The 24,488-nt window shown below is 31.6% G+C and overlaps 1 protein-coding gene across 3 annotated transcripts in view; it reads left to right on the top strand.

The window, feature by feature from the left end:
* The first annotated feature begins 346 nt into the window (after nt 1-346).
* The window catches only part of Fas2 (fasciclin 2), a 64,756-nt gene continuing 40,614 nt past the window's right edge, over nt 347-24,488 (top strand). For all 3 annotated transcript variants that reach the window (XM_014422165.3, XM_067046472.1, XM_014422166.3), the window contains exons 1-5: nt 347-430; nt 20,445-20,613; nt 22,226-22,383; nt 23,150-23,274; nt 23,361-23,501. In XM_014422165.3, the coding sequence (XP_014277651.1) occupies nt 355-430; nt 20,445-20,613; nt 22,226-22,383; nt 23,150-23,274; nt 23,361-23,501 (669 nt within the window). In that variant the 5' untranslated portion in view covers nt 347-354. The remainder of the gene's footprint in view (nt 431-20,444; nt 20,614-22,225; nt 22,384-23,149; nt 23,275-23,360; nt 23,502-24,488) is intronic.

Below are 24,488 nucleotides of genomic sequence, written 5' to 3'. Positions count from 1 at the left end.
TATTATTACATCAGTGAAATAATGCTTCGAAAATAAACTACTTGTTTCCCAGAACCTAATCGTGTTGATTTCAGATTTCTAGTACGCACTTCTTACTTCAAGAAGGTAGTGGAGAGTGCGTTCTCGATACTACTAAATTAATTAGTGATCGCCTAAAAATGGGCATGGTGAAAATGTGGGCTTTAATATGATATTCAAAACGCAATTATTCAAAAAGAATTTTAGTTGAAATTTGTAAAATCTGATCCTCACTTAGCTTGCAAGATGTTTGGCTATAATTATAAATAATGATGCTTTGATATTGTAATGACGTATTGTGTTTGATTGGTTTCTGTTCTGTCAACAGGTACGACAATGGCTTCTGAGAAAGGATTATTACTATTGTCACATGTCAATGTCGGTTTGCTGCTCACTCTACAGCTCTCCATATGTAAGCTTAATGTTACAACATGATAATAATTACTTATGTGTTAAATTAAAAGTTTGATTCAAGTCAAGTCCAAATATTATTAAACTATCTTTTGAGAATTGAATATAATTATTATTTATAATGAGAATTATATTAATATAAGCAATTCTCTCGAAGTTCAGTGCCTATTTCCCCTTATGTCAAAGTTCTCGGCGTTAATAAGCCTCCAAATACTAGTTACTTTTCGTCAATTCAACGAATTAAAAATACATAGTTGTTAAAGCCACCTCAAATCGGCTATGTCTTTTTGTTGGAAGGCTTTAAAATGAACAAAAAACAAACTGGCTCGGATTAAACATTTATTTGGCCAATTTAAACATTTTAAAAACAAAACATTTCTGGTTTAGTGTGTTTTTAACTAAAAATCGGAGGAAAGTTTGCGAATATGTTTAAAGAATAATTTTCTAAAATTCAATAAAAACAACTGGGAAGTTTTGGTCCAAAGGTTGTCTCTGTCGAAGAGAAGATCCAATAAAACATACAAGAATAAAAAAGAAATTATTGAAAATTCTTTTAAAAAGAACAATATTTTTTTTCAAAAGTATTATACATTATTAATTTAAAAAAGTAAAGCAATACAAGAAAAAATATAGCTATACTGAAATTTTTTTTGTCGATATAAATCAGGACAAAATAAATTAAAAGCATGAATATAGTGACCGCGGGAGGGTTCCTTATTAAAAGTCGGAAATTAGATAAAATCAGGCAATAAACGAAAAAATCGTGGATTATTTTTTTCTTCTTATTTAAGATATTTCCTGGTAATTTGTATTTTAATAGAACAATGAACTGGACAATTTTTTACTCCTAGAAACTTTGTCCGGATGTTAAAATAAATCAAAGAAGTAATAAAGGAGAAATATCTTCTAGAAAAATAAACATAATAATACAGATTAAAAATAACTAGCATTTGCTTCTTAATCGTAGGTATAATACGAACAGCTTTGAGAACACACCTTTATACTTAGGGAAGAAGGAATTTAGCCATACAATTTTCTGATATGTTTTAAAGGTAAAATAACAGGGGAGAGGAAGAAAATTACCTTATAACCTATGATTATTTTTCCCATGAATTTACCATCCGCGATTCGGAAGGTATACTTAAGTTCTTTCTATTCCTTTTACGCTTTTCACTATCATTTATTGGGCACCCTTCGTAACAGGATGGTTTTAACATTATTGCAGCAGTGCTATCCCTTAATGACGGACGTAATCCGATTTTATTCAATATTTATTCACTTAGGTAATATTTGTTCTCAGAAAAATTGAATCATCAATGTAAGTATCGACCGCGTGAAAGCAAACAGTATCCAAAGGACACAGAAGCTATGGACCAATCCGACTGCCATCCCGATCTGAAGAGTGCTATAAATAAAGACTAACCCTATGGAAGTGGGCCGATGCAGTAAACAGTGACGTATGGTAATGGAAGGAAGGCTGTTAGTGGGATCGTAAAGGCGACGATACGCAGCTGTGTCCTGAGGAGAGCTCTTTGAATTAGTCACAGCCCACGGCGGTATCCAATCCTGTTATTCATGTCCCCATGTCCTGCCTTTACGTCCCAATAGGATTTGGAAATGTGCTGAACTTAACGTTCGTCAGTTTGGTCGTGACGATATCTTCCTTGCCTGATTTTATGTTGTAAGGATGATAAATCGTTAGAGATCAGTTTCATTTCGGTTATTCTAATACAACTACATGAAATCATGGAAGAGTGTGCTAGGCAATTTTTTTTTCTTTTTTGAAGCCATCTAATTATGTTTTGTGGTGTCCTCAACTTCTGATAACTACTATCAAGAACAATAGTACTTCGTATGTCTTACAGTAACTTGTCTTAACTTGTGTGTATGTTTTCGTTCCCATAGAACACAGATTGCACCCTGTTTAAAACATTGTTCTTTTAAAACCATAAAATGAGCCGTTTTTTAGATATCGCACGAATTAGGCAGGGCTCAAACCTCATTTTAAGATTAGTGTCAGGGTTGCAATGAGTTACTTATGTTTTATTCTTTCTCAAGCCTAACCTTAAAACACTGCTAAATATGAATGCCACTAAAAGAAAAAGGGCATTAGACAGATCCTGATTTATTCAAAGTATACTTTAATACTTCCAGGGCAATAATGAGTTAAGATTTGCTTAAATGAGTTACAATTTCACAACCAAACATTAAGTATTTTTTCGTTGAAGCTTCGCTATTACTTATTGAATGAAATGTAAACTTCATTAAGTAACTTACTACGGTACGGTCACCAGTAAATGTAAAAATTAATTTTTACGGATTTCTTTGATGATTTTATCTAACTAGCTTGGAAACAATCGGTTAAATAAAGTGAAATGCAATAAAAATAGTTTATTATTCTGGGATTTGGTCCCTTTGGAACAATTACAAAGGTTTTTTTTTATTTATTTTATTTTTTTTATTTATTTATTTAATGTAATTTACAACTGTACAAAATAATACAATAAGTAAATATGTATATGCCTATCAGTGGTACTTCAAACATTAATTTAAATTAGAAGGTCCCGTGGCCATCTTCTTTTCAGACACTTCGGAGGATTATCAGGGATTGCTAAGGATGAAAGATTAAGAATTAATGGGTTAGGATGGCTTAAAATACGTTGGCCACACTTAATTATCACTTAAGTGTATAGGTATGCACTATAATTAGGTATAGGACGATCAAACTATTTCCAATTTTCTTGTCTCAAATTATACAGACCCGCGGGTTCCCACCAAAAATTCGTAGCCCACCTAAATCATCCGTTCATGTCTAGCATAACTATAAGTTCACAGCAAGTACAATTTAAGGTTAATATAAGTTTACGGATAGTAGAATCTCAATTGTCAAACTGAAATTATATTTTCCAGTGGGCCAGCGTATTTACTTATTAAGTAAACTGCTACTTTCTTTCTTTTTTTTCATACCTCCTTTATTGTATGTGTGTATATATATATATATATATATATATATATATATATATATATAGACATGTAACTGGTAAACTGTTACTTAAAGATAGTCATTATAAAATATGTAGCTTTTTTACAAATTGTTGTATTGGTTTTTAACCCATACTCACACAATTTTAACAAGTCTTTTTATAAACTCGTTGTTATGATAATATAATATAATATGATAATTTTTTTCGTAACCTCCTTTATTATTAAATTTATACAATACATACATACAAATACATAATACAAATTACAAAAGTATGCTAGTATACATTTGTAATTTGTATTATGCATTTTTATATATGTATTGTATACATTTAATAATAAAGGAGGTTACGAAAAAAAAAATAATATGATAATTTTATATTCTTTATGTGAATGAGCATGATTTCGCGAATGTTTTGAATGAATTAGTAGCAATTTATTGAGTATATTAGGTGGTTAGAAGACAATTTTAAAGGCAAGGTCTCTATGAATTCTTGAGGTGGAATATCAGACTTCATCTTACTTGTTCAGGTACTTCTTTGGTTTTTTGAGGAACTTATTTATTATGGCCATCCTATATTTTTCAATTTATTATTATTATGAATAAAATTTGGTCGATTTATAAATAAAATAAATTATTTCATTATATATGATTTAGGTACTGTTTCTGTTTCACTTTGTGACCTTAGACCTGAGGACGCTGATGACCTAAGAGAAGGCACAGTGGTTCCGCGGCCATCCATCAAGGATAAAGTAAACAGACTTCTTCCAGACGCCAGGAGCAATTACCATCCACCATTCATCACACCCTTCAATGACCTCATTAATCCTCAACCTGAAATAAACGAGAGATTAATATCCCGAGGCAAAGAAGTCCTGCCATGATATTAATGGTTCTTGTAAACATTGTATTATCCTTTTCCCTCTTGTAAAATATTAACCTTATTATAACAGGTTGGCCGATCTTTCCTTATTATCCCTCCCTACCCACCATATCGATTTCCTGTTGCCTTTGGTGTTCGCCTAATCATCTTACTTCACAATGTTAGTTTTAAAATTATTTTGTTTAACCGTAAATCTACTTTCTTTATTCATTTTGCAAAGAAAATAGAATATAATCTTAATTAAATACGTAGATATAATGTAGGGCCTTTCTATATGGATTTACACAAATTTAAAAAAAAAAAACTAATGTTTTCAACTTTTGAAAAAAAAAGTAACTAAAGTTTTAATATAAAAGTATGATAATTTTTGTAATGGGCGATATAATAAAAATAAACGAGGGGAAAAAGTTTTAGATTATTTAATCTAATAACGAGCTACGTCGTTTTATAATTCCCCACCCATATCCATTTACAAAACCTCATTATTAACTTCATTGAAAAATCGTTTATCTTTCAATCTCCTTAACAATCAATCGGTCTCATGTACATTATTGTAATTACACATTATAAATATTATAAAAATTAAATTTAAAAAAAAGGAAATAAAACAAGAAAAGAAAATAGATTAAAAAAATAAGAGCTAATTTTGAATATTTTAGTAAATTTTATGAATTCATTATTATATAAGTGTATGTTATAAAATAATTAAAGAGGGAGAGATAATACAATTCACAAAACATAAAAATACACTATAAACTGCTTTATGCTATAAAAATAATTCTCTTACATACAAAAAGAAAAATATAATCCAACCGTTAATATGTAAATGAATAATAAATAGGCAAATACATTCAAGCAATCAGTTCCTAAGCACATAAATATATATGTATACAATAATTAAAAGATGCATGATAAATTATCTGCAGGAACATATTTAAGTAAAATAAAGTTAGGTTAATTCTTTGTTATCTTGTTTTCATTAATTTAATTGTTCACCAATATGGTAAAAAAAATATGGTCGATTTTTAACGGACCATATTTATGGTAAGTGAACGTTACGTCTGAGTAGTTGTAAGTTTTAACTTGACTGTGGGGGATAATATTTTCATATAATCATATCGATTAAGGAATAAAATATATATATATATATATATGATTACAAATAAATGAAATAGGATCTGTACTTATAGCTACCACAGGGGCCATTTCTTTCATAAGATTTTGATTTATTTATGCTAGGAATTTTTCAAAAAGACCCTTTCAGACTAATAGATGCTAGGCCGTATTGTGTAGGATAGTGAGTTGGCGACAATGCCGAGTAGTGAGAGATTGATTAAAGTTGGGGAGAGAACTCCTACCTTATTCAAAGACCACTCAAGTTTACAACTATAGTAAGCTCTAAGACAATTCCACCAGGTTTCGAACTCATCAAGTCAAATACATTCAACGGACAAACTTAAACTACAAACCAATTCAAAAGCTCTCTCTCTCCTTCCCAGGTTAAAAGAGTACAGTAACTTCCGATATAATAGATGATCTAGAAAGGAAGAGGTATCGAAGAGCGGGGGTTGAAGCCCCTTACCCTCTCCATCTCCTGTAAGGATTAAGTAAGAAGTAATCCCCATTGTCTGGAGCTCTTTGTCTCCATCGAGGACAATATTCCAGCCACGTCTTCCAGCCAGGCTTGGTATAATGCTGCCATCCCTCGTCTGGAAGATGGTGAATAACATTATCTCCCCCAGTCAGTCCACTCTTTACGGAAGAGTGCATCTCCTGCCGAGGGTATCTGTTAGATAAGGATATTCGATGGAATGCGCAAGAAGTTAGAGAAACACTGCAAGGATCATAGGAAATATTTAAAGGATTTGTATAGATCTTTTGGCAACTTCTTACAATGTATTGATAGAGGATCTTTAGAATATGTCATGAAATGATAATTTTATTGCGTATCTTAATGTACAAGTTGTTCAACAGTCGATTGTTTAGAGAATTCCAAAATGATATTTACAAAACCTTAGCAACTATAAATGAATTTTCTTTAGGTAGTGACGTGCACTTAGTAACCTTCTTTACTTCTTCTTTTTCCCATTTAAATATGGAATTTCTAATAAAAATATAAACATTATGTTTATTCAAATATTCATTCCGTAGAATTATTTATTTTAATCATTCTATATATCCTTCTTCACTGGTTGCTATCTTGTTGTTTGTTGTTAGCCCTGATGAAGGCTAGAAATTCTGTCCATAACGTTGTAACTAACAAATAAGTTTTAAGACTTACTCATCTCTTTCATTATAATACACTTTCTTCTACTATGTTTACATGCTACATGCTGCTGGATATTTGAAGAGTTTTTTATTAAAAGTTAATATATTCGCTTCGGTTTAGTCAAAAGTGGCACTCATCAAAATTTTCAATAAAATTTTATCTTATATACACAAGAGTCTCTTATAATATTTTTCAAATAATTATTTTCCAAAAGTTAAAATATTGACTTATAATGGACAACTCCTCATTTGTAAATAAATATGAAAAATAAATTATTTAATAATAATTAAGTTCTTAAAAACTCTGTGTGCGTTCCTTTAGCTGTAATCACTTAGGCACCATTGTTAAAATATCATTCTGATTTTGAATACTGCTCATAATGTTCTAATTGGGCACTCCTAGTTTTTTACTAAGGTGAAAATAAAAGGATAAATAATGGAATTCTAAAAAAAAAAAAAAATAAAAAAAAATAACAATAACAATAGAAAGATGGTCCGGGTGCGATAAAAAAAACTTAAATAGTAATTTAATTAATTATATCGAGTCAACATTGCAGGGCTTCATCAGAGCTAAAACAAGATACAAAACTTAAAAGATCTAAACATAAATAAACAAAGTAAATGAAAAATTAAAAAGATGTACAATGAAACTTAAAAATAAAAGGTTATAGACAATAAATGAAAACGGAAATAATAACAGATAAAAAGAATAAATATAAAATACAGCACAAATAAAAAGATGGACAACGGGGGTTAAGAATAAAGGAAAATAATGAACAAGACAGAAAACGTACCTTTGAGACTCGAAAGGTTGTAACCTGTAACCTGGATATAGACCTATCATTAATTATCAATAACCTTTTATTTTTCTTATTTTTACGTTTTATTGTACCTCTTTTTAATTTTTCATTTATGTTTACCTCATTTAAGTGTTTGTATCTTTTTTAACCCTGATGAAACCCTGCAACGTGAGGCGAAACGTTAGCTCAATATAAATAGTTAATTATTACTTGAGTTTTTTGTACCACACTCGGACCATTTTACTTTTATTATTACACACGGTCCCATAAGTCTTTTTTAGGGAAAGCTTTAATGAACGAAAAATAAATTAAAAACTGGCTCGAATGTAAACATTTACTTGGGCACAATTACCAATAAAAAAACAAACGTAAAATCAAAATAGAACATTTAGAAATATAATAAAGAATATAAATTAAAATAAAACTGGCCTTCAAGATAAAATTAAATTAGTAAACTGAAATGAATAAATAAATAAATTTACAAAATTAATAGATATATAAAATAAAATACTGTTTGCTACTCCGATAGGTCAGAGTAGATATCTCTTCATACCAGTAGGACTGTTGCGAAGTTGTAGCTGGTATGGCCGGCCGGCTTTCACAAGTTGGTGGGCCCACGCATATACTGATTCAAATTAAGGTAACCAATTGTTAATTAAATTGAGTTCTGTAATGACACTCATCGAATGCAGTGGCTTTTTATCATAATTCACAAGTAAAATAAAATGTTCAAACTCCATATATCTCACAAATACAGGATCTGGTAAAAAAAAAATCAGACGAACTACCTAATGGCGACTAACCACATGATTTTAAGCCGTAAATTGTTGACCTGTTGCAAGGCAAATAATCCCCACTGGCCGTTAATTCTGCATTTAAACATTAAAATACAAATTACAAGGACAGCTCTTTCTTTTAAAACAAACGTCTAACAAAAATAATACAAATAAAAATAATAACAAAAGTGTAATTAAATTAAACACTACGTGTATTTACAAATTCAAGATCTAAAACTTGGAGTGAAGAAATAGTAAGACAAAACCATAAAACAAAAATACTTCTGATCTCACCATGTTAGATCTAACTATAAATTTAAGTCGGTTTCTACTTTACATATAGTTATCATGGCTCTTCGGTCAATTATGGGTTAGATGGTGCGAAGGGAAAAGGGAATACAAAGCATGATAATGGGAGCTTACTAAGCACATTGCGCCCTAAGGTGCTTCTCTCCCCTGTAAGCTGCTTAATCACGATACCGAAGTCAGTCTATATTAGCCTGTCTTCCGACCAGTGCTGCCCTCTTCCTAACAACTCTGTAGATATGTGTCGATGGATATAAAAGTATTTAGGCTATTTCGAATATTATCACTATTTAATATTTGTAGTACAACGTTTCAGACTTATCCCAGATTCTTGTACTAATATCCCTACAGTTATAACAATTAATTTAACATTATCAACATTTTTTTTTATTAATATGTATACAATTAAAATTTATTTTACCTATTTTTGTTAAGTAAATCTATTTCTTTTTAAAATATTGTCATATAAGTAAAATTTACCACTCATTGTTCAAACAATGTCATTTGCTACTGATATATTCATCTGTCCCTTTACCATAAATGAATGTTAAGCTATATCTTTCTACATAACAAAGTATTTTGGAGTTTAATAAGGTCATTAAAATAATTAAGGACGTAAAAAACAAAAAAAAAAAAATAAATCAATGGATGGTGGTCTGCTGTAAATACTTTGACCTGTACTTTTTAAAAAATTATAATCGCCTAAAGATCAAAACCTTATAATAAAAATACATTTTAATACAGATATGTATTGTATTCTGGGATACTGTGTCCCCATTTTATCATGATATAATTCAGTGTTGATTTTCATACAATACATCGTATCAGTTTTATCAATAGTAATACATTGAGAATATTAATTTAATTTCAAGCTTTTTACCTTTAGCCAATCAACATTTTTAAATATTTAAAAAAGAAGAAAGAAAATCCAGATTAAATATTTTTTATTTAGGTGGTATTTACATTTTTTTTTTTACTTCTCAGTATGTTGTATATGTATAAGTATATGTCTGTTCACGCCTCTAAAAGTCAAATTATTAAAAATCTGTATCACTACAACCTATGAATGGTCAGGGGATCTTAGGAGTTCATCTTAGGAAGTACTGTTACTTGACCTGCGGTTGTGCTAGGAGGTGATTTGGTTGGAGTTACCCAATAAAGGATACCTATTTGTGAGACTGGACTCAGGAGGGCTTCCGAACCCACAGAGCTGACACGGGTACAGTCAAACAGAAATTAATTTTCTGCCACAGTCCTCGGAGTTTTCAACGCAGTGCTTTACCAATGAACCACCCACTCCCCTAAAAGTCAAAAATAACTTAAAATACATTCTATTCCTAAACCTTATTTCAATTTAAAACTTATAGACCCTTATTTTAGAATTTTGAGTTTTTAAACTTTTTTTTTCAAAAACACTTGAAAAATGAAAGCATGTTTGCAGAAAATCCGTCTGAAAAAAGTTCTTGACACATCTAATTTCGAATTTAATTTATTTTACAAAATTAATGATATAAAAAAATTAATTAATTATGGGCTTGATTTTTTTTCTCGATAAATAAAGAAATTTTAAAATTCATTTTTTTAAAGGAATAGATCCAGTGTTCATTTAATTAAAACTTATTATCAATAGTAAATAACGCTATAAGTATTAATATTTTTATAAGTAAAATATGATATGATATTTGTTGTGGAGTTATGTTTTTGGCATTACGGGATTATTTAGGGCAGATTTTATAACCCTATCCTTCTTCTGATGAATCGATTCTTTCTTTGATCATTTATACCCAATTTCTTTTTTTAAAGAAAATATGGTAAAATAAAGGATTTGTTTTTTTAAATGAGACTGTTTCCTCTATTAATTAGTATTTATCAGTACGGTATTAGATAATGATATGTATACCCTTGAAGCAATTTTGATGTCACCAACTAATGTGCGTTTGATTGTTAAATTATCGACTTCCTCTGAGAATATTCGTTGTTTATTCCGTTAGAATATTACAACCTTATGAAAGTTTCCCCAGAGCGTATGGGAAGGAGAGGGAAGGGCTGGGTAAAGTATTTATGTTAATGCTGGCCACCTCAGCTCCCCAGATAAGCCGAGACGGATAAAGTTGGCGCCATTAGCTCCAGAGGCAGCCCTAAAGCGCGGGATTTGTTCCCGCCGAAAGGATTTAAGTCGCGCCCCCTCCCACTTTGGGTTGTTTATAGAATTAATATTATTAAATGAGGGCGGTTGATTAGATTCTACCCCCGCCGATACACGAGGCCGTGCCACTACCCTCCTCCTCGGAACAGCTGGGGCCCGCTCTACACCTGCTCTCACTGCCTTCCTCATCTAACCACTTCTCGGCTAACTACTTCATGTCATTAATAAGCTATATGGTATCTAAAGATTTTTTTATTTTTATAATTGCTTAATGCAATGTAATTATTTCGCCTATTTTCCCTTACGATGTAAGTAATCATAGGTGATCAGTCGGGATAAGTTCTTGATGTACAAGAAAGCCTCGAACAATCCGAATCCTATAAGGGATCAGAGTAGCTGGATATAAAGTGACTGAAAAGGATGGTCGGATTTATCGGAGGATCAAAGAACGAACCTCAAGCAATCAGCGAAACCTTCACGACCTTCGAACTTCGCAGGATATGTGGTTCCAATCTGATTGGTACTCGCCTACACTCCTGTGTGAAATAGAGGGACAGGTTATGGGCTTTGTGTATGGGGATACAGGAAATTCACAAAATGGAGAGTATTAACCTCTTGATCCTGTGGTGGCCATAAATGCGGCCGAAGGGTTTTCGTCGTCGAGTACACATTTAGGATTTCTTAATAAAGAAATAAAGTGTAAAGGAGATCTGAGAAATAACAAGGAACAGGAGAAAAGAAATCTGGTTAACTTTTAGGTTTCGATAACGCAGCTTCTTCAGCTTGTCTTCTTTGAATGAATTCAGCCAAGTTGTGGGGTAGTGAAGTTTCTTGGCGTGAACAGGTGGCCAAAAGGACGGGACATAATATTATAATTTTGTGTGTATCACATAATATCTTTTTTAGTTTTTCGTGATTGAAATAGTTCGTTTATAAATATTTTGACACATTGTTGGTGCGATGAGTGTTTAGTGAATAAAGAACCAATATCTTCCCCAGACTAAAAATATTCACTGGTTCGGATAAAAAAAATTGAGAATCTGAAATAAATCTCACAAAAAAAAAAAATGGAGAAAATAAAATAATCAAAAAAATAACCTTCTTAATGATAATAAACTATCGTATCAACATTTTTTTTATTTTGGCCAAGACTCCCATTGGAGTCCTAATAAAATAGTCATTCACAGTAGGCGGTGGAGGGTTTCGATATACGCATATCAACAATACATTTTCAGTCTAATATATCTCATCTGATGTGGCCACCTTCATAACGATGAAACAGGTTGAACTATGATGGGTGAGGGTCGCTCGCAAGTCGATGCCCCAAACACAGGTTGACTCAAGAATAGCCGAGTCTCGCTGGGGGAGGATAATGGCCAGATCCCCAGACCGCTCCGATGCCTCCTAAATACTCACTGGCCACTGCCTTATCAGCGTGTATCCAGGCCCTGGCCCACTGCCTTGGGTATTGTTGTATGCTACACTGCAACGATGTATTTAAATACATGTGCCACAATAAACCTCCTTATATCCCTTATTTTACATTAAAAATTTAAATACAAAGTAACTTTTTTAATTTTGTGTTTGTAAGAATATAAGTCTCTCGGTTTTTTTTCTGAGCCCAAATTTTATACTTAAAAATATTTCTTGACTCTATCACCGAACCAGGAGGTTTTTTGGGGATGACAGAGGGATGTGTGATAGCTGCGCGTCGAGTATGAATATTTACCGCCAGTCCCTGAGGACTCTCCCCCATTATCCCCGATAATTAGGACCAGATGTGTCCCAGGGGCCCCCTCCGCGACCACCGAATTCACTTTGATCCTCCCCCAGGGCAAGTGGTTTCCTCACATCGGAAGAGGGCTCACTGCCGCCCTCCGCAGTCTGTAGGAAGGAGGGTCTTATTCGAGCCAGCACTGACCGCTGGGTGGAGAGAGAAGTTTCCTTCTCCTGAGTTATTTCATTCGAGAAACTGATTTCCTGAACAATGGAACTGAATAAAATTGGTCTAAATTGTAAGTAAAAGCGGGTTAAGTCCTTTCAAAAAATATGGTTGTATATATAAATCTCATCTTCAAATTTTCTAATTGTCTGCTAATTTTCTAAGTATCAGTTTTATTTGACAGTTGTGAGTAAAGAATGGATATGAATTTATTTAAAACCGATTTATTTATAAAAATTAATGTATCTCTAAATTAAAAGTAAATATGAACATAATACTTTACTTCGACCAATACTAGTTGCATGTGAATATTCTGAAATTAAGATAAGTTAGGCTTCATCATAGTGCTGGTTCCATGCCGGTTCCTAGTTTTAGCTAATTTTACAATGTTGATCGATGTAATTTTATGATTGGAGAAGTTTGTTGGGGGGTGCGGTCAGCAAAGTACAACATAAATAAACAAAACCATATTTATTTATTTTATGCCGACGTTTCGACCTGAGTTTCAGGTCTTCATCAGGAGTTATGGCGTAGAAGGTAGTCCAAAACTGCGTTTGAAATAATAACGCCCTATTTTTAAGTAAATAGGCCTAAACTGAGTTTTAGACCTACTTTCTACGCCATAACCCATAATGAAGACCTGAAACTCAAGTCTAAACGTCGGCATAAAATAAATAAATACGGTTTTGTTTATTTATGTTGTTCTTTGCTGACCTCAAGGAAAAGAATCAGATCTTCAGCTGACATTTTAAATGTTTTAAACTTTCATAAGTTGTATGTTCACTTTGTGAAAGTTTAAAACTTCCTAGTACCTTAAGAATCGATATATGGTCAACAATCGATAATTTCATTCCTTATCGATAGATAAGGTTAAACCGCCTTTTAGAAAAGAAACGTTAAAAAATAAGCATTAACTTAATATTAATTGAGATCTAGCAAAATCATGGAACAAGGTAAAATTCACTGTACTGTTTTAATATGTTTTCGTATTATATTTTTTAATATAAAAATATTTTTCTTTTTGTTTTATATCTCGTGAAAACCGTATAGTAGAAAAAGTGATGCTGTATTTTGTTTTGGATTAAATTTAATACAATTCATCTGTAAGAGGAAACCTTTCTGTGAAATTGATAGAAATGGTGCTATTTTGTTTTGTTTTTTTAATACTGTTTATTTCAAAAGAAGAAAGATTGTATTTTATTTTTTATTCGACATGGAATCATCATACAAGACTAAAAAGACAAGAAACTGCTCGTAGATTCCGACTATTGCAACATTTACTAGACAAACGGTCTAAATTGCCAATCCATTACAAAAGACTGATCTACATGACTATTATAAGGCCTATCTGGACATACGGAGTTGAGCTTTGGGGCTCCACTAAACCATCAAATTCCTCCAGAATCCAATCCTTACAGCCCAAAATCCTTCGTAAAATCCTTAATGCTCCTTACTTTGTCACAAATCAAGTCATCCATCAGGACCTCAATATTCCATATGTTGCCGATTTGGCCAGAACCATATACCGTTCCTTCCATAATAAACTTCTCAACCACCCAAATCCACTTGTTTCTAACCTGGCTTCTCCTTCATTACCTAATAATCCTCCTAGGCGTCTGAAAAGAAGATGGCCTCGAGATCTTCTTCTCTAGAAATGTTATTGGAGTTCTATCAGTGGGTAGATTCTCCACATGTTTTTATCATGTTACTATGTCACCTACAGCAAATTTACTTGTTGTATATATGTGTATACAGTTGTAAATATCAATAAATAAATTAATAAAAAAAAAATTTTTTATTCACAGGTTGGCAAGAAGAAGGTTAAAATCTATTGTTTGCTAAATCTGGAAAAACGACTGACTTGGAATCCTCATACAAGACAGGAAACTGCTCATCGATTCCGACTATTATAACACTTACTAGATAAACAATCTAAACTTCCAACTAATTACAAAGGACTCATTTATACTACTATAATAAGGCCTATCTGGACTGGAGTTGAGCTTTAGGGCTCCATAAACTTCATTTCTCCACATTTCTTTATCATGTCAGTGTATAACTATTATCAAGTGTACTGCTTGCGTTTTTAATACAGTTGTAAATATCAGTTAATAAATTAAAACAAAAAATCGATTATTTAGAATATTCAATTATGGAGCACTATTCGGATTAGCAATCAGTGTTGCCAAAAGATACAAGGTTCAATTAATCCATTTGTAGATAACTTGAAAGAACGGATAAACAAATTGTATAAAGTTTAAATTCCCGGGAGTTATTGAGGTAGCCCAGGCCGAGCTGCTATTAATTACCCCTCCTCCCCCCTTTCCTGTGAAGGCTAACTTTTTAATAAGTTTACCTTTAGGAGTGGAGAAGGCTTTGTATAGTGCCTCTTCAGAAGTGACTCTAAGGGCCCCAACTGACTTATAGAGAACGCCACTTAATAGAATATTACCCACTACCTGCCTCTGTGTAATGTGGTTCTCATTGCAACCTTATGAGCAAAGTTAAATTTATTTATCTCTTTTAAACGTATTCGATTAGTTGATTTTCTACTCTTTACCTGTAGCTAATTTGTTATTTCATTTTGTAATATTACATTCTGTCATATTTTTAAACAATAATAATATGGATCATAGAGTGCATGCACACCATATTTGAAAATGTATAAATTAAGAAATAACAAAATGAGAAGAAGAATAGAAGAGGAAAAATAAATAAATAAAAAAACAAATTTAAACTTATAGTAAAATAATATCTTAAACACAATCATTCCTATGTACAACATTACAATTCAGCTAGGGGAATTCTGAATCTAACTCTTCACCTCCACCACTTGTCGAAGAAAGAGCACGACTCCAGAAAATCCTTCTCTCTCGACCGCGTCACTGGTATTGATGGCGCTAGGCGCAGATCCTCAGGACGTGAGTGTAGAATTTGCCCATTGCCAGAACTCCAATATAATTATTTATAATAGGTCTCTGGGCCACTGTCTTTTCAACCTCCGGGGACGGTTGTGAGGATGGGTAAGGCTTGATAGAGATTGGGCTAAGGGATTAGGATGATGAGTAAGCATCTCATGGAATGTGGTGAATTTGGATTTAATAAGCTCTGATTCAAATGTGATATTCAGGTCATGATGTAGGGCATTGTTGGTTGCATAGTAAGGAGCATCGACTATTGTTCGAAGGACTTGGGACTGAAAGGATTGAACGCGTTTGATGTTTTTATCTGTCCCCCACGGAGAGAAAACTACCTAGAAACTTTGAATATCGAAACATAAAAATTTATATAGATTCAGCCTTTGTTAGAAACACATCTATAAGAAAAATTATTCCATTACTTGACGATAATATTATAGAATAATTAATGCATAAATACCATCTAAAGGAAAACATTTGTTTGGAACTTGATGAAATAACGGTTTTAAGTTGTTGATAAGGTCAGGGATGCAATACTTCGTAAGGAAGTACTGTTTAACCGACGATTGTGCTAGCAGGTGATTTGGTCAGAATCACGCTCAACCGCCAGATTTTTCCCCATTTGGAGGTACCTAGTTTATGAGGCTGGGTGGACCTGGAGGGCTCCCGAACCGCCAGGGTTGACTCACGGCTTCAGTAACAGAATAAATTATCTGCCACAGGTGGATTCGAACCTAGATCCTTGGAGATAGTATAAAATGCCTTACCACTGATCCACTCCACCCCCGCTTTAAGTTTTCGATAAGGAATAAATTAGTGTTTTAGAAAAATTTAATAAGTTGACGATGGGCTAATTTAAGCTCGAAATGTCTAATGTAATAAAAAATTGAAGAGGTTAAAAAAGATTTAGATTTGTCATTGAAGAGCTATAATTGATATAGCAGTATAACCCTATCAAAAACAATTAGTAGACATTTATTTTTTAAACAAAATAAATAACTTAATGTTGTATTTTTAAAAAATATTCATACTTATGTTTTATTTTTGTTCAATTTTCCTAAAAATTATTTAAATGCATTATAAAAAATAAAATAAAATGTGATAAAATAAGAGATGCTTTATTTGGCATTACTGCACAAATTCACTGGTTGACTATAATACACAGCGTAACCATCAATCTATTATTGAACATATTTACACTACTATATATTAACAATGATGCAAAAACAATTTTTTTCCTACCTTTTCCTTTTTCAAACAATAATTACCTATAAACTAAATACAGTATATTTAAAAAGCTATTATTAGTAGACATTTATTTTTTAAACAAAATAAAGCTATTATTATCATTTACTTATTCATTCAATATGTTATTCTCCCCTTTTCAATATCTAATACCTCACCTCCACTCTCCAGTGATCCGCAACACACATTTGAACCATACCCAAATTAAATGCAAATTAAAAGGAATTGTTAATAAATAACAATGTAGGAATAAATTAAAAATAAAATAGCACTTAACAGTTTAAAAACAAATAAGTCAAAAAACTAATTCATAAATTTAAAAAAAAACATATATATGAAATAAAATAAATTAATAAATAAGTGAATATATGACTCCTGAATCATTGTAGAATGACTGAATTTTAAGATTCAGTGAAACCTACTTTCATAAAATTAATATATTAAACTTAAAAACACATTAGGTAAAAATCAAATACAACATATTTAACTTCATCCATCCAACCCTATATTTCCTCTCTGTTACCAAAGTTATTTTAATTTAATTTATTGTCAACGTGTTATTAAGAATTGTAAATAGTATACCATTATTTAACATTATCATCAATAAAAAAAATATTTAAATACTGAATATAGTTGTATAATAAAAAAATATTAAAAGGTTTATTATAAAGATTATTGTTTCACTGAAAGATTCTTTTCATTGCCCTTCTGGCCTTGTATTGGCGAAAGGTCAATGACGGCGCTAGAAACACTAAACCAGTGCGACCGATTCTCTGTGCGGTTAAAGACTGCCTCTGTGCCGTCGGCGCAACGTTCTAAATTTGTTAATCCCGACAAAAGAAACATTTTAATTAATTAATATTAAACTTTTATTGGAAATAAATTTTATTAATATTGCAAATAAATAAAATGAAAAATAGCTTTTTGCATTTTAATTATTACATCACATTTAACGCCTAAAACATGGCTATTTATTTAGGTCTTTAATTACCAGATTAAAAATTAAATCTGTACCACTGCTAGCTATGAAAGGTCAAGTGTACAGTACTTTGTAAGGAAGTACTCTTACTAGACTAACGGTTGTACAAGGTAGTAATTACCGGATATGTGAATATAAAAGATATAAGCTATTTTAAAAATAAAATTATTTATAAATAATTTACTCTAAGTTAACATAAAAAGATATATAATGATGAGTTCATAGTTTACTGTGGAATTACATAATGAGGAGAAGATGGTTGGTAGTGAGGTAGTGAAGAACACAAATAATTATAAAACTTATTTATTAGTGCCAACGTTTCGGCCAGAATTTCATGCCTTCATCAGGGCTAAGACGAAAAAACAAGATACAACCAATGAACAAAAGAATATACAGAATGATTGGAAAATAGTTAACATTATGGATACCTAAACAGTGTTGAAAGACATGAATAAGTATTATAAGAAGATAAAGGTTGTAGAAAGAAGAGTAATATTAAAATTAAGTAAAAAAAAAGAACAAATAATAAAATACATATGAAAATTGTAAATATATGTACAATAAAGTAATGAAAGGAGTGGGAAATAAAACGTATACATAGATAATTAAATATGTAAAAATAGCAGGATTAAGGAAATAAGATATAAAGTTATATAATCCAAAAGAAATAAAGAAGTATAAATATTTTAATTTACTACTACTACAAAACTTGACTTTTGACCTCCAAGAAAGCAAGCGGAAGCTCAACTAAGCAGCAAGATTTTATTTTTTCCTAATATATTTTTATTATTTAATGAAGCGTTAGTATTGCCACGAATACAACATATAATATATATTTAAAAGCTGTTTCCGCTTTTCGCATCTAACGAAATGAAACAAGATGTTTGGTAAAAGATTCGTAAAACTTAAACTGGCCACGGGAGTTTACCGACTGAAGATAAAGTATCGAAATAATAATTGGCTGAGGATCTGCTAAGACACGATCGCTGGATAGTAAGGATCGATACAGAGACTAATCGAGTTGTTGTACGATTAAGACGAGGAGCCATTAAAGATATTGTGTTTGTTCATCAAACAGCTTCCTTGGCCCCAATGAAATTGTTTAGTTTAGGGAGCGAACGTTCACTTTCTCAGGGTTTTCTTGTTCGACATTGGCTTCTTACAGCTCCTTAGGTTGTAAGGTAGGTGGCCCAAATATGGCCTACCTGGCCTGAAATATGTCCTACAGCTAAAGTAATTCATGCGTTTCTAAGAAAATCAAAATTAAATTTCAACACGATTCCAATTATTAAAAAAAAATTACTCCAGAAGGTATTAATATCGCATGAATAAATTGAATAGGTGGACACATGAAGAGTAAATGGATCCTCAGAGACTTGGACGTCAATGGCATCTCCACATCAACAAACCTGTGAATCCTGCGTACCAGATTCCTTTCGTCAAATTCAGGTAGAACTGCCCTCCTAAGTATTTCTGGCTTAGATATTGTTGGAGGTAAATTATCTCAGAGTACGCCTTGGGACCCCAAACAGCTCAGCTGCTTTGGCAGATGACATTCCTTCTTTCATCGCTTTCAATGCATTTTTTTTAGTTGCTCTTCGTCCATTTTCCTCTTTTCTTAAGTGTTAGATAAGCCATTTGCATATTAGTGCGTTTATTTTATTAGTTTATAAGAACTATTTGCATTAGCGATAGGCCATATTAGAGTAACCTCCTGTGTTTACTTAAGCACACCCACTTCCTTTAAAAAAACGATACTCGAACCAAACCCCTGTAGTTTCCTGAAATTAAGAGATCCATAGCTATCGTGTTGTGACTCTTTGACTTCAAAGCTCCTCCAGTGAATCACAGCAAGGGTCTACCCAGGATCAAAACAAGGGGGGGGGAAAGTCATAGACAATTAGGTTGTGACATTTTTTGCAGTGCTTTATTTGTTATTACAATCAGTATTTGCATGAAAAAAAAATTATTATAAATCTGTACCGTTACATTCCATGGGTGCAGTACTTTGTAAGGAAGTTATTGGATTTATAAGTTATAAAAGTAGTTACTGTTAAAATAGCAACGGTTGTGCAAGGAGGTGATTTGGTCAGAATCACGCTCAACCGCCAGATTTTTACCTGATTAAGGGTACCCACTTTATGAGGCTGGGTGGACCCCAGGGCTTCTGAACCCACAGGGCTGACTCAACGGCTACAGGTAACATAATAACTACCTTGAAGTTACTAGTCCATCGCCTTACCAATGAGCTACCACCTCCTGCCACCCTCTGGGTATGCCCTTGAATCACAGAAATCTTTCTTCCGTTACCTCCAGTTGTTATGATGTTTTGTCTTTTTTTTCACTAATCGCATCTTTGTATTATTTTTCAGCACTAGGCTTTAATAGTACCTAGGCCACATTATATGCGCATGCTCACACCATGAAATCCTATCTCTTCAAAGTTCAAGAGTTTTTAGCGAAAATAATTAAAACTTCCTAAAATATATGCTCATATTTTTTTTTATATTTACAAATATGGAATTTAAGGTCCTATTTTGTTGGTATCAAATGAGATGTAATGATAAAAATATTAAAAGTGATTTTTTCTTTTATATTATTTTTTTATTTATTCTTTACACTAAGGTCCTGCAAGAACCTGGACCTCTCTTATCCCCACCAAGCATCCACCATCTTCTTCAATATTTCCTCCATCTCATTATTATGGCAATTTTTCTTGCAATTTTCCTTGAGTTGTTTTATTAATTTTAGATAAATGTATTGTTGCAGGTGGTGCTCATAAACCTCAGCTTGAGATCTTCCCAGTACAGGAGACCCAGGTGAAAGCAGTCGGAAAGAATGTCCTCCTCACCTGCCAAGTTAACGCTCAGCAACCTGAGCTCATTACGGACCAGAAGTGGCTTGACCAGAATAACATGCCGATTGATGAAAATAACAAGTAATATATTATTTATTCAATGTTATAAAGTTATTCTGAAATATAATAATAAATATAGCTAAGGAAATTTTGCCATTATTGGTTGAATATCTTTTTTTTAAATATTTCATAGCGGATCAAAGGTATGTTTGTCGAAAATATTTTATAGTGATTAAAACATTCTAACCAACCATTTATTTTCTGTTATCATTTTAACTTAAATTGTTCATCATCAATTGTATTAACATAGATGTATAATTTACTTCTGGAAACCTAAAGATTTTAGAAATATTAATATCAAGCATATAAAGTAATGAAAAGTGGGAAAAAAACATAAACTTATATATTTTCCATGGTTGTTATGACAATGGTCAGTTTTTAATTTGTTTACTCATTTATGAAGTTGATATAGTAAGGTGTGATTTTATGAAGTTGATATAGTGAAGCATTGCAATCACATAACTTTTTTAAATTAATTTCTAATCAATACAGGGTGGTAAATAAAAGTTGTGTGATGCACAAAGTGCATCAGATTTTTCTTCATATAATATCAAATAAATTGAATAACAATAATAAATCTTTATTATTAATTACTATTATTTGCTATGATTTTCACTAAGATAGAAGATAAAAAAAAAAAAAAAAAGAAAAAAAAACTCCAAAACGATCCACTTTACTCTCTACTGCGTTATTCAAATTCTCTAACATTTCAACCCTTAGGTTTCTAACATTTCAATCATAGAGACAACCTCATTATTGATTTGTTGAAATTCAATAAAAATATATAACTTCAATACAATCTTTTTAAAAAAATTTATTCTAACTGAAACATAATAACTCTATTAAAAAATTGAAAAAGATGAAATAATGGTGAGTCATGAAACAATATCTTTGTTTAAAAATGTTCCTGTTAAATTGGTATATAATATTATAGGAGAGAAATAGAAGGAAATAAAACATGATACTGTAATAAACAACAAACAATTATTTTTGGAAGGAATAAAAAAAAAGAAATAAATTAAAAAATATTTACAGTGTTATTGTGTTTTAGTAAGAAGACATTTTTAAAAAAAAAAATTTATTGATACATCGAAGTTATTTTTATTTTTTTGACATGGGCAATTGGCATCTAAGTGTAAAAAGTTTTTTTAACGAATTGTGACAAATCAATAATGAGGTTGTCTCCTTGTTAATGACGTAAGTGCCAAAACGTTAGAGAATTGAAATAACTTAGTTGAGAGTGGAGTAAATCAATTTGTTGTTGTATTATTATTAAAATTAACCACTCTCAATTAATTAATTAAAAAATATATTAAATTTGAAAACTAAAGAGAAAAGATTTTAATGTAGAAAGAATAAAAAAAAAAAAAAAAAAAAAAAATGCTTCGAATATTTAGTAATGCCTAAGAGTTGTTATGAAATAGAATAGACTTTTACACTATAGATAAATATCAAGATGTAAACAAAAACGAAATTATTTTATTCTGAACTGTAGGATAAACGCTGTGAATTGATGATCAGCTGTAGATCACAATGAAAACTGATTATAAAACAGATCAACACTAAGTAACTTTGAAAAATCTTTATATTCTAAGTTGTTATTTGGTAACTTTTAAAAATAATTACGTTGCAGGTACACCCGTGACAGGTTCCAGGTGAACGTGATAGGTCCTCAAAAGCTTGCTTTGGTAATAAACAACCTGAGAGAGAATGATCAAGGCAACTTCACTTGCATCGCAACTTACCAGTCCACAGAGCAGCTTAGGAAAAGCGTTATCCTCAAAACATATGGTACCTATCTTTTTCTTCTTTCGGAAGCAGATAGTCTTGGTTGTTGTTAAGAAAAAAGAAAATAGTTTAAAATATTTATTAATGCCTAAAATTTTGACCCAAAATGAAATTCCTCATCAGGATTAAAAATATATACAGTAGATAAATTTATTTTAAGAATATCAAAGTGGCATGTAAATAAAACGTGTATGAAAGTGCAGGTATAAAAAGACATCGATATAAACAAACTAACAAAAACTAAAAATAATAAGGAAGCTAAAGAAGAATACCACAAAGGTATATTAACTACCATGATAATATACCTACTACATACAGTAATAATATAGGGCTGTCTGTAGCTCAGGGAGTAGAGGCATAGATCTTTGCAACCTGAGAATTGCAGCGGCACTAGTACGAATCCGGCCTGGGGGGTTGACTAATGAATTGTTGGTTATTACTCAATATTTTTTTGCTTTCCTTTACCACAACCAAGACTATTTATTCTTAACTTGTATTGTCAATCTTGTTAATATATAATTTTTATTTTTACAATACTACTATTTAATTACTATGGTTATTTTATGACATCTCGACTAGGTTTAGAACAGTGTGTAAGAAGGTTCCAGTATAAAAATTAACCCCATTCGATAATACTCTCTTTGGAATATGTCCAATTCAAAAATAAATCAACAATTTATTTTTTCAGATGTGCCATTATATAAGCTAAGCAGCGATTTGCCTACCTTTTATTACGATATTAAAAAATATTCAATATTTTATTTTACAGTTCCTGTAACTTGGGAGGATGCACCTGAGGAACAGTTTCCACTCCTTGGTGAAGACTACAAAGTCAGGTGTAAGGTGACAGCTCGACCAGCACCTCATGTTGACTGGCAGATCAACGGTAGGCAGGTAATAGAAAAACAGATTTAATTTATTGTCCTTTCTATTATTGTCCTATGATCTTTTTTTCAAAACACTATCCTGATATTTTCTAGGTGCCAAAGGATGATAGGTTTGTCATGGAAACTGATGGACTTCTTATCCGAAATGTTCAAGTCACCGATGATGGAACCTACACTTGTAGAGCCTTTGTAATGGACACAGGAGATTTACAAAGGAGGGAAATTAACGTTGAGGTAATAATCATGAAATTTTATTTCCAGTTCTTAGATAAATATGATTTATTTTGAATATGGAGTTATAGCACATGAATGGTAGCCAAGTGAGACTGTGTTCACCTGTAGCTAATGCTTTGGCCTGCTCTTGTTCCCCATTCCTCCCCTGAAAATTATTTATATTTTTGAAAATACAAAATAAATCATGAACAACTATTGTGGTATCTTATTTTTTAGTTAGATTTCATTTGTAATTATTAACTATAAATCAAAATGATTGAGGAAAAAAATCTCTACTGGATCATGTTAAACCAACATTTTTTTCTACAATTTTGATACCTTTATTGACAACCTCCCGGGCTATCTTCCTACAATGTACTTCATATGGTCAACTATATCCTTCCACCTTATATTTTTCTTTGTATTTCCACAAAAATCACACCAAATATTAAATGTTTTCTGGTCCTCCATTTATGATCATAGTGTAATATACTTAAATTGTAAGGTTAATTAATATTATTTCTTCTCACATATCCACTACATCCAAAAAACATCATTATTTAAATACAGTTTAACCTAATCTCTTAATATCCAATTGCAAACTCAAAAGAACAATTGTAGGAAGATAAACCAGGTGGTGGTCAATGAAGGTATCAAAATAGTAAAAGAAAACTATTTATTGTTAACCAACGTTTTGTCCCACTTTGCAGGCCATCGATAGGATAGGGCTGTCAGAATAAAACAGAGATAACGAGGTGAAAAGTTGGTAAACAATAAATAGTTTTATTTTACTATTTTAATACCTTTATTGACCGCCACCCGGACTATATTCCTACAATTTACTTTGTACGGTCAACTATCTTCTTCCAATAAAAAGAACAATATTAAATAACTTAGGCCTTATTACACTTTCTTATTCTTATTACATCTACTTTCTACTTATCCACTATTTCTATCTATACTATCTTTTTCTACTTATATCTACTTTCTTATTCTTATTATATCTAC

The sequence above is a fragment of the Halyomorpha halys genome, unplaced genomic scaffold (assembly GCF_000696795.3).
Source record: "Halyomorpha halys isolate HHAL.00 unplaced genomic scaffold, Hhal_1.1 Scaffold361.1, whole genome shotgun sequence".
NCBI lineage: Eukaryota > Metazoa > Arthropoda > Insecta > Hemiptera > Pentatomidae > Halyomorpha > Halyomorpha halys.
This window is presented reverse-complemented; position numbering and strand designations above follow the sequence as displayed.